The sequence below is a fragment of the Pteropus medius genome, unplaced genomic scaffold (assembly GCF_902729225.1).
Source record: "Pteropus medius unplaced genomic scaffold, Ma_sr-lr_union100, whole genome shotgun sequence".
NCBI lineage: Eukaryota > Metazoa > Chordata > Mammalia > Chiroptera > Pteropodidae > Pteropus > Pteropus medius.
The window spans coordinates 2,353,587-2,366,170 of NW_024351073.1; the positions used below are offsets into that span (position 1 = coordinate 2,353,587).

At 33.6% G+C, this 12,584-nt stretch overlaps 1 protein-coding gene across 1 annotated transcript in view; it reads left to right on the top strand.

Moving 5' to 3' along the window:
• Positions 1–12,584, top strand: part of C9 (complement C9) — a 44,898-nt gene that overhangs the window by 27,733 nt on the left and 4,581 nt on the right. Inside the window, exons 7-9 of the mRNA XM_039842607.1 lie at positions 1,978–2,218; positions 4,939–5,064; positions 6,775–6,953. Of these exons, the coding sequence (XP_039698541.1) occupies positions 1,978–2,218; positions 4,939–5,064; positions 6,775–6,953 (546 nt within the window). The remainder of the gene's footprint in view (positions 1–1,977; positions 2,219–4,938; positions 5,065–6,774; positions 6,954–12,584) is intronic.

A 12,584-nucleotide genomic window follows, 5' to 3' on the forward strand; every position in this document is an offset into this window, starting at 1 on the left:
ATTATACCTTACTAAATTGATTTAAAAAATATTAACAATGGAAGAAAATATAAGCATTATATATGAGGCTCGAGAGAAATTTTATTGGAGTTGTGAGCGCAGCAGCATGACTGAATTAGATTTAAGAGGAACTGAGAAGAGAAGGATTGAAAACAGCCAATATAGAAAACTCTTTAAAGGAAATTTGCTTCTAATAAGGGCAAAGAAATAGGCCACAAATCGTTGGACAAGAGGTCAAGATATATATATATATATATATTTTTTTTAATTCCTTTAAGATGCAAGAAACAACAGTACATTTGAATGGGAATGACCTAAGGTCTACCTCTAAAATAAGATGAGCCAAAGAACAGAACATCTTTCTGACAAGATTTATCTCCTAATTTTAGTAACAATGAAAAGGAATCCAAATGTTTCGTGCATCTTTGAGATTCCATTGAGAATTGTTATGCAAGTTATGCAAGTCGGGGAACTCATATGACTTATTACATCTGCACTAAGTTCCTTTAGGATTTTTGTTAGAGACTGATTCACCCACTATCAATTGAAGTTAAGTAATGCAGTGAACAATTGTGCTTCTAGAACATAGAAATCATGGTATGATTTTCATATTCACGAAGATGTATCTTTAATAAATAATAAAATGTTTTTAACTCCCACGCAATTAACATATGCCAACTGCTACTACAGCAGAAGAGTCTCAGGAGAATCATCTATAAAATCATGAGTGCTAATTATAATTTAGTTTTGGCTGAGATGGTCTATGGCAATGAATCATGAGTGCTAATTGTAATTTAGTTTTGGCTGAGATGGTCTATGGCAATGAATCACATAGTTCATTACCACTGTCTCACTCTTCTCTTAAAAATTTAAGCCATCATCCCAGGAAATATTTAATTGTTGTATTAGTTTGGCTTGAAATCCATGTTTCAAAATATTGTCTGTACCATCTCTGTTATCAAAGATTAAGAGAACATAGTGGAAGAAACAAGGAGACTTGAGACCTAGGTTTTTAGTACCATTTGTTGCCACAGACTATCTGTGTCATTTGGGGCAAATAATTTTATACCTTGGGATCACAGTTCCCTCATTTGCAAAATAAAAAAATTGAGCCTCATATATAATGCCTATATTTTCTTCCATTGTTAATATTTTTTAACTCAACTTAGTGAGGTATAATTTGCATACAATAAAAATGCAAAGATTTTAAGCACATAGTTCCATGAGTTTTGACTGTTGTATCCGCCTGTGTAACCGCCTTCTCCAACATGATATAGAACAGTTCCACAACCTCAGAAAAATTCCCTTATGCCCTTTACAATCAATTCCCTACCACCTGAGGGGCAACCACTGACCAGATTTCTCTGATCATAACTTAGTTTCATCTGTTCTAGAATGTGATATAAATAGATCATACAATATATATTCTTTTGTGTCTGACTTTTTTCACTCAGCATAATATTTTTTTGAAATTTACTTATGCTGTTGCATGTATCAGTAGTTTGTTTATTTTTATTGCTAACTAGTATTCTTTTGTGTGAATATACTACAATTTATCAATTCCCCTGTTCATGGACATTTGAATCATTTCCAATTTTAGGGAGTCCTGACCAAAGCTGCTATAAAAATCTTGTGCAGGCCTTTTTGTGGACTATTTTTTTCCCATTGATCTTGGGTAAATTTGTAAAAATGGAATTGCTGGTCATAGGGTAGATGTGTGCTTTCTTTGATAAGAAACTGCCAAACAGTTCAAAGTGGTTACACTCCCACCAGCAATGTATAAGAGTGTTCTAGTTGCTGCACATCTTCATCAACAGTTGATATGGATAGTATGTAAAGTTGCCATTCTAGTGGGTTAAAGTGGTATCTTATGGGCACTGCTAAAAAATGTATTACCTGTGGAAATTCTAAACTTTGTGATTTTGTGAAATAATGGTCATAAAACTCACATTTATTTTCTTCTGTTCTACAACAAAGGACAAAATGTTTCTGCGTGTGAAAGGAGTAGTTGATCTGGGAAGATTTGTGATGAGAAGTCGGGATGTTATGCTGACACCAACTTTCTTGGATGATTTAAAAGCTCTGCCAACTACCTATGAAAAGGGGGAATATTATGCATTTTTGGAAAACTATGGAACCCACTACAGTAGTTCTGGGTCTCTAGGAGGATTCTATGAACTAATATATATTTTGGATAAAGCTAACATGAAAGAGAAAGGTATACCTAGAAATAGAGCTCTCACTTCTAATATTGTTTTAATCAACCACTATTCCTATTGCTAACCTCTTTCAATAGTTAAAGGCTTTAGAATAGAGTTTTGTAACCTGCTTTTTTGAGGATCCTCTCCCTGCCCTTCAGAATCTAAAACCTTATCAAACAGCAAATTGACTTTTACCTCAAACAAGATGACTTGGTCATACTCAGCAGAACTGCTGAGAAATGCACAAAATTCTTCAGTAATGCTACTTTTGATGAAATCCTATTTAAATGGTGAAAAAAGGTACAAGAGACATAATTTACATAACTTATTTTTTATTCAGTAGACTGATTCAGTTATATGTATGATGATTATCTTCCAAATTATTCTTCAGTATTAGCAGGAAAATATTGTTCTAAATGTTCTCTTAGGGAGAAAGCAATGTTAACACCATACAAGTCTAACATCTTAAAGCAAGGGTGGAAAATTAGTTTTACCTTGTATGATGACAATTCCACTCATATGGTGGTATTTGAATTGGGTCCACATTGAGTAGGTTTCTGACCACAATTAAAGTGATGGAAAGAAGGCCATAGCTGATCATCAAGGTCTGCCATATGTATAGGTTTATGTGGTACATAATTGCCATTCTGGCCTGAAGCATTTATCTAAACCTTTTAAGAATAAAGTAGATGCAAGGGGATTATGTTAATAAGTTTTGAGTACTGATTTTATAATTATGGCAAGTTATAATATTTCTTAAAGAGATGAAGGATGTCAGCATATCTCTTCTCTCTGCTCTCAAAGTTTTGGGGTATTATTCTTAGGAGAGGAAGTGTCATCCCAAACCAAATCACTTTCATGGCTCCTTCCCCATAGCTTCTGTTAGTGTCAAGTAAAGAATGAGATGCATCTATGATCTCAGAGCTGACACCGTCCCCATAGTTGGTAAACACCCTATGAATGAAATAAATATATGTGGCCCAAACCAGTTCCTTTTGATGCCTTGGTCTGGTCTTGGGCAGGTAGAGGCCTTGCCCAGGGGAGCAGAATATGAAATTGCTTGGCTTATACTGCCTCACAGGGCTATATCCTGCAAGTAGCATAACGAGGTCTCTGAGCCCTGTCTGGTAAGCTCTATTGATATAGCTATCACACAGGGAAGGGGCACAAAAGGACTGTGTCTTGAGTAACTTGAAAACCAGAAGAGAAAGGATCAGCTTGGGTGACCAAAACACAAGGAACCCATCGGGCTAAGAGTTCTTTGGTGAAAAATCTCCATGGGCTGAAATCTTTAATCTTGGGCAACTCAGAGCTACCAACTTAAATCTATTGACCTTCTGGCCTTAATAGACAAAGATCATTACGTCAGTCCTGGTGTTTTTAAAGAGGAAGTCATCTTTCTCACTTCTCTAGTGGCAATATCTGAGGACAAAGCCATGTCTTCCACCTCAATTTGGGATGTCCAGACTCTGTCTGGACATGGAAACGTCCACAGGGCTGAAGCAGAGACTCTAAGGTCTTTGAGGTCACTTAGGTATATTCATCTTCATCTTCAGAATCAGAGTCCTCATGCTTCTTAGGTTAAGGTTGGAAATCTAGTGTTCTGGATTTTAAGCATTGTCTTTCATTTTGATCCCCCTTCCTTTCCCATGGGAAATTTCACCTGATATTTCTCAAGTTCTCACTAATTGTGGGTGCATAAAATATATTTGTTGAATAAATGCCTAAATGCTCCCAGATCTCTACTTCTAAAACTGACCATAGAACCCTGGGATTAACTTCTCCCTTTCCTTTTTCATAAATCATGTTGGCTTCCAAGACAAACCACCATATATTTGTGTGGGGTGGGTGGGGGGAGGGAGAGAGAGAGATACCTGAAATGATAAATAAGAGCAAAAACTAACATGATCAATGAGGTGAGGCCTGGCAGTTTACTCTTAAAATAAAGGAATCATTCCCTTTTAAGTCATGTACTAGACAATAAATTATATGCTTTAGTAAATATTAGGATCTTTCTTCCTAATAACTAGAGCATTCACATACCACAATGAGTCAGCTTCCAAGACTGATTCACAGGACCAAACAAAGTTGTCTCATATATAAACCATCTGCTCAAAGCAAAACACCAGCTACCTTAATGACAAACTGAGACTTCCAGAGAGGATCATGAGATGTTGGATAAATCCCATGAGCAAACTATGAAGTCAATACAGAGAAGTGCTTAATAGCCAGGCAGCTCTAGGTTTACATACTAATTTCACTAATTACTGAATACCATCAGCAGGTTACTTAACTGCTCTATAATTCGGTATCCTTATCTGTAAAATGAGAATAATAACAGAACTTGATGCAAGGATTAAATTAGTTAATGCATAATGCATACAAAATGCTTAGAATGGCATGTGGTAAGCATTTAATACATGTTAAACGTTATTGTCTCTCTTCTATGGTATTAGAGGTTTAGGACTTTACTGTAACCACCCTAGTCTGACCTATGTCCTTTTTAAACAAGGGGTAAATTTGTATGTCCTTTGCCATTAAGCTGGCAAGCAAAGTCAAAAGGAGGTCACTAGACTCTAATATGAGGACAAAGCAGGACAGATATGACCTTGCATTTGAATTCAATAATAATGTCTAGGAATCCAAGTAAGGATGCTCCTTAAAGATAGCAAAATTAAAATTTATTTATGATATTGATGACGTGATTTAATAATTTTCAACTATATACATTCAACAGATATTGAACTAAAAGACGTAAAGAAATGCCTCGGGTTTAATGTGGACTTATCTGTGAATTTTGGAGTTGAACTCAAAGGAGATATTGATAAAAATGATTGTTTAAAAAGGGGTGATGGTAAAACTGGTAAGTATGGTTACATTAAAAATAAAAGAAGGGTGGTGGTCAGTGAATACTGCCCTGTTGCTATGAGCTCTCTTTATTGTCTAGTTTCTCTTTATTTAAAAAAAGAAGCGTTTGAAAACTATTGTATCTTTCAGTGCTTTCCAAACCATTCTGAACACAAGTAACCCATAGACTATATCCATCCGTATCACTATTGTGCAGGTTTGTGTAGTGCTCACCTCAATCACACTATAGTCATTATAGATTTGTGTATTTATAATGGCAATAGTAGAAAGCAATGGTAGAAAAATATCTTGAGGAAAAGTTTTCTTTTCCCCTCTATTTTTAACAAAGCTTCTGAATGAGCAAGTGATGGTACCGTGTGTATCTATGGAAAAAGCAGAAAGGCAAAACATTTTTCTAACTCAACCTTCTACCTGACCTGAAATTTCTAATCCACCTTCAGCCAATTGGTCAAGGGGTACAAACTTCCAGTTATAAGATAAATAAGTACTGGGGGTGTAAGATATAATGTTACTGTACATAGTTAACAATGCTGTATGGTATATTTGAAAATTACTAAGAGAGTAGATCCTAAATGTTATCATCACAAGAAAAAAAATTTATGTAACTTTACAAAGTGATGTATATTAACTAAACTTATTATGGTAATTATTTTGCAGTATATATGTATGTCTACACATTAAGTTTATACAATGTCTGTCAATTATATCTCAATAAAACTGGAATAAAAAGAGAAATCCCTAATTTATCCTTAACATTAAATCAATATATAACCCTTTTAAAAATATTAGTATCTTGGTATAAATACTACTTCTGTTAATCTTTAGTAGATTTACAAGCATGAAGCTGTACTGGAATTCTCAATTTTTACTCTACTCATAAATACCTGAGAGCATTTTCAGAAATACAAATGCTGAGACACCTTTAAAGATAGTGGAGAAGCAGACAAGAGAAAAGCCTGATATTTTTTAAAGCATACCAACCACTAACATGTGGCCATGATTGAAAACTACTGATGAATTGAAAAGAAAACTGAACTTGCCATCAAATGTCATAATTTCAATATTTGGCCCTTAAGTTAACTAAGTAACCTTGGCGTTGTCGTGCTACCTCTCTGAGTCTCAGTTTTCTCATCCATAATAATGAAGAAGGATAAACAAAAATCATCTTAAAATCTCTTTTTAGTTCAAAAAATTTTCAAGTCCAAAAGAGTCACAAAAGTTTATTAAACATGATTTTTAGTCTACAGAGAGAAATGAGGGAGAGAAGGGTAGGAACTTGGGGTAGAAAATACTTTGCTTTCGCTTTATTCCTTTTTTGTACACTTTGATATTTAAAATAATATTAAAATACTTTAAAACAAACCAATACAAAATATAATTATAAAGATAAGTCTGCAATAAAAATTATAGTACATCTAAAAGCTAAGTTTAGTTCCCATGTGTGCATGTGCATAAGTGATGTACTTTGAATTATCAATGTATCTCAATCATTGTACCATTTTTATTTCTTAAAAAAAAATGACCAAAGTCTACAATTAGCTACTAATAAAAACTGCCCTTGGAGATTTGGGGTGAAAAGTTATATAAGTGATATTTATAAGTAAAATTCAATAAACACACTAGACTACACAAAAGAGGGTTAATAAATATTTATCAAATATCACAGAATTATAAATGCTTGATTTACATCTCTTTCTCCTCTCAGTAAACATCACAAAAGATAACATCATAGATGATGTTGTTTCACTCATAAGAGGAGGAACAAAAAAATATGCATTTGAACTGAAAGAGAAACTTCTCAAAGGAGCCAAAACGGTTGATGTGACTGACTTTGTAAACTGGTCCTCTTCCTTAACTGATGCTCCAGTGCTTATTAATCAAAAGGTAAGAATTGTTTATTTTCAAGTAGAAAATTTTATTTTTTATTAAATATAACTGTTGGTTCAGATGAACAGTTAACTTCATCTGAAAAAGATATGAGCATTCAAATGTACTCCCATCTCATTCCTCAAAAGAAGCAAGGCACAGAAGAAAGGCACTGAAGAAAGCCCCGGAGAATTTAGTGTTGCAGAAGTCAGAACTTGTAAGGAACGTTTAGTGAGGGACAGAGATCTAAACTTGGCCTGGGTGGCATCAGACCAACCCAGGGCTCCATTTATTTTGAGCACTTAACAAGATTGCTTGTACAGAGCCTATAGCACAGACTGGCACAAAATAGGTGCCCAGGAATTATTAGTTCTCTTTCAGGTGACCCTCACTGTACCTTGCCTTCAGGTGACATCATGCTACAACTTCAAACACAGGTGAATCAGGTTTATTAAGGGCTTTCATGAAAGGAATGTTCATAAGGTCCCAGAAAATAAGACCAAGGGCAAGCAATTCTTATGATCTGGAAATTATTTCTTTTTTGTATTTTTTAAATTTAATGTATTGAGATAACATTGGTTAATAACATTATTTAAATTTCAGGTGTACAGCTTTGTAATATGACATCTGCATAATCTATTGTATGCTCACCACCCAATCTCCTTCCCTCCCCATATTTCTAGTCTCCTTCCCTCCCCATATTTCACCCCCTTTACCCTCTTCATCCTTTCTCCATCCCTCTTGTAACCACCATTCTGTTGTCTGTGTCTATACGTTTGTTTTTCATGTTTGCTTGCTCGTTTTGTTTGTTTGTTGCTTTTCGTTTTATATCTTACATAGGGGTGAAATCATATTATTCTTGCACTTTTCCATTTGACTTATTTTACTTAGCATAATACTCTCAAGATCCATCCATGTTGTCCCAAATGGCAATATTTAATCTTTTTATGGCTGAGTAGTATTTCATTGTTTATATGTACCATATCTTCTTTATCCAATCATCCGTTGAAGGACACTTAGGTTGTTTCTATGTTTTGGCTATTGTGAATAGTGATGCAATGAACATAAGGATATATATGTATGTATACACACACACACACATATAGATAGATGGTAGATAGATAGATAGATAGATAGATAGATAGATAGATAGATAGATAGATATTTATGAATATGTGTTTTCAAGTTTTTCAGGTAGATTCCCAGAAGAGGGATTGCTGGGTTATATGGTAGATCTATTATTAATTATTTGAGGAATCTCCATACTGTTTTCCATAGTGGCTGTACCAGTTTACATTCCCACTGGTAGGGTATGAGTGTTCCCTTTTGCATCCTCTCCAACACTTGTTATTCTAAGAGGTGTGAGGTGGTGTTTCATTTTGGTTTTGGTTTGCAACTTGATTATAATAGTCTTTAGTTTATAAATCCATTGGGAGTTCACAATTTAGTACTTATTCCTGGGGAAGAGGGAAATTGTGTTATAATTATGAAGATATAAATGCCAATGTTATTTAGTTTAATCATTCTCTCCTCAAACTAACTAAAAAGGGTATGTGTTTTCCTTTATCTTTTATTTTTTTCCTACTTCCTTTATAACTTTCCCTATATGTTTCACAATTTTCTTCCTTTGGGTCAAATTTATCTTCGACAGACCCCTACTTCAGTTTGATTAACTTGAGTTACAGACCTGTTGACATTTTGATAGGACTAATTGTTGGAGAATTTTGTTTCTTTCTTTTATTTTATCATCTTTCAAGAGTGAGTGATGCCACCAAAACTACCTTATTTATGTGAGGGAAGAACTTAGAAACTGAAAAATTATAATATACTCATCCTTCAGGTTACATAAATCTAGCCATTCACTGATGTGGAAACATATCTGTGAGACTTCAGATATTTTGTCCTAAAAGTAGGACAAAAAGGGAGAAAAAGTTGGCCAAATTAGCATGTCCATATATAAAATTAAAATCAGAAAAAGCCCTTTTATTTTATTATATTTTAATCATATTTAAATTTATTTTCTTGAACTCAGCGAAGTAAACCTATGTCTGAAGATATTAAATAAGGAAAGAATTTAGGTGGATGTTTACAGCAAGATAGAAACACAAAGGGTTTATCTTCTCATCTCTGCAAAAGCAGTTCAACTATCCTCATATGGATCTAAGATTGTTCTCAATAATAGTCCAGCATATTCTACAGCTCATTTTAAAAATCTCAAGTAAATGAAGCATCTGCTGAAGATTTATTACTGGATTTACCTAGAACTATTGAAAGACCTTTATCAACTCTATTGGTACAGTCTTACGGGCTGGATGCAAAATATAGTTTATCCTATTTTTAAAGGCAACTATTGACCCCTAGATTTTTATTTTTATTTATTTTTATTATTTTTATTTTTAAATTTTTTAACCCCCAGATTTTTAGATTGGTACGCATTCCATCTAAAATATCTGTATATCTTTCTTTTTATACACATTGGAAGCCTGAACTTTTCATATCAATGTTTACCTAAGAAAATGGCAGCTACAGTTAGTCTACCATGACCCACTTTTTAAATTAGTCTTTTGTAGATGAAGCTCAGAAAATAGTAAAATATTATGGTTTTTATTGACTATGTGTGGCTTTTAAATCCCTAAAGAGATGTGAGATATCATGAAGTTTGACCTTGAAATAGATTCCAAGTTCTTTTGCTCTCGTAAATCCAGTAGACATGGTCCTTTGATTAAGTGGAAGCTATTTCCATGAGATAATTACCCAATCTATAGTCACTAATTCGTTCTTTGGTAAGTTGAAGCATTCTATTGTCTGTGGATGACATGCTCAAACACTGGGGATGATCTGAATTTTTAAATAATTGACCTTCCTATATAATTATTTAAAGAATTGGTAAAATCTCTCCCCATCCATGCTAAACTATTAACTGGTTTATATTTAATGCTCTGTAGTAAATTAAATCAAGTACCTAAGTATTTATGTTGCAAACAATTTATCTTGGAGTAAACACTAAGAAGTTATATTAGTCTAAATTAAAAGCAATATGAATATATCACTGAGATTTCCTAAGTAGAACACTTGTGTGTATATACACATATTTAATATCATATAGTTATATATATTTCATGCTATAGTAACTATGGCCATGCTCTCTATTAAGTAGAACCTTGTGGCTTTATTTCCCCCTTTGCGTGTTTCAGCAAACCGCAAAACACTTCTTAAGGAATGTGTTGACTCAGCCCAAGAATTTCTCCTCAGCCTTTCTCCATGCAGAGGAAATAGGCTGGGCCTCTCTTTCAGTATTTACTTTTGTCATAGTCTTCAGCTTTCATGGAAGTATATTAATTCTATTTCTAGTTTGTCTGAATGTGAACACAAATGATTCTACATTTTATTTCAACAGAATAGCTGAACTTTGATCTCTTATTAAGTTTACTGCTACAAACTAGATATAAAAATGTCAGCTGAGAAAAACTACATTTATTAACGATTGCCTGAGAAATATAAAGTTTATGATTTCTCTAGAGAAATAGCTGCAGAGATTGGTATAGCTAGTCTATAGCATATTGGCTTCCTATAAAGTTTTGTTTTGACATTATAAAAACAAAGTTATGTAACTCACTACTTAATTTACTAAAAGGATATTACATGATATAATGTCTCCTTTATGAGAACTCATGGGAGAAATTACTCTTTAATCAGTTTCGAGGATCATTTTGTGTTTGGGGGAATCAGGTAAGTTTTTCTTATATGCATGTGATCATTAAATTCCATTTTCTTACTCAATGGGTTAGAAAATATAACTAAATCTGTCACCCACCTCATGCAAATGGTTCTTTTGCATAAGTTTTGTGTACTTGTGTTGCTTTTCACTTTGTCTTGCCTTTTCCATTCTCAGTTCTCTTTTTCTCATTTTTTTCAACCACTCTTATCCACCCACACGTCAAGCTATACTAAGCTCTTTCTGTAACAGCTTGGGTAATGATGAACAAATCAGTCTACCGTTTTTGATATACTGTACAACTTTCAGCAGTGAGTGATGTGTCAGGTGTTAAAGAGCATCAGTGCTCTGTTCTACAGTCATTATAGTTATAACGACATAGTGAAAAGCATTCCTAACTCTCTTGTATGGAAATAAAAGTAACACTCATTCTATCAACAAACTACATGTGGTACATATAGTTTAATAAGTTTGGAAGCCTATAAGAAATTGAATGTACTTAATATTAAACTGCATTGTCAATTTTTTTTTTTTTTTTTTGTATTTTAACAAATTTCACGATAGACTATATCCACTGAAAATATATCTGCAATGGGTAGAAAGATTTAGCTGGGATAGCTAACTTAACAGAAGGCCAAAGTTTATCAGAAAAAAAGATGGCACTTTCGGAAAACTTCAAGAAGTACATTTTAATTGTCTTCCTGTGGGTTTTTGACTCCAGAGTTTGAGGTTCCTCTGAAACTGTTGCCATTAGACTTCCTTCATCTTTATCTCTTTGAACACTGTTTATGCATTTTATCTAAATTGTATTTTCTCCATGACCCTTTATTCCTGTATCTTAGATTATCTAGGCTTGACTTGACTTTGAAGGGTAAAACAAGATGAATTTCTTTTCTTAAAAACCAAAATAACTCTACCACATGCTTATGTTTTTTGTGTCAATGTGGCAATGTTGGTATGAGGTTTCTTTCCTCCAAATAAAGATGACACAGTTGAAATCTGAATCCTACATACTAATTCACAAAAGACTATGCTGGTGAACATTTGTGTTGACTTTATAAAAGTACTTAATACATTCGGGATCTGAGACTATTCTCACTTAAAAGTATTATAAATGTCTTCTATCACTTGAGGACTTTCACCTTTTAATGATATTCTTGATAACCAATGTCCTCTTTTTTACTTTTTTATTTTGAAATAATTTAATTAATTAATTAATTTTTTTTTAACGCCTATAAGCCCCTGGTCTTCCTAAGTGGTCTCCCATCCAAGTACTAACCAGGCCCAACCCTGCTTAACTTTTGAAATAATTTTAGACTTACTATAAAATTGCAAAAATAGTACAGAGTTCACATATACCCTACACCCAGCAGCCAATAATATTAACAACTTACATAACCATAGTACCATAATCAAAATTAAAAAATTAACACTAACTAAATCACAGACCCTATTTAAATTTCACCAGTTTTTCCTTAATCTCTTTTTTTTCTGTTTCAGGATCCAGTCAGGATCCCGCATTGCACTTAGCTGCCACGTCCTCTTAGTCTTATTCAATCTGTGACATTTCCTCATACTTTCCTTGTCTTTCATGACCTTGACATTTTTGATTATTGGTCAGTTATTGTGTCAAATGTCTCTCAGTTTAGGCTTAGAGTAGATTGAGGCTATGCATTTTGGCCTGAATACCACAAAAGTGATGTGTTCTTCTCAGTGCATCATATCAGGAATAATGATGTTGATGTTTTCTTTTCTTATCTTTTTTGATGTAGTTAAATGTATATTTCATTTCATTACAGTTAGTGCTTTTGTGCCCTATTTAAAGTTACTCCTACCACAAGGTATTGAAGATACTTTTTTATACCTTCCAGAAACTTTATTGCTTTGCTTTTATAATTCCATCTACAATCAACCTAGTTTTTGTATGGTATAAG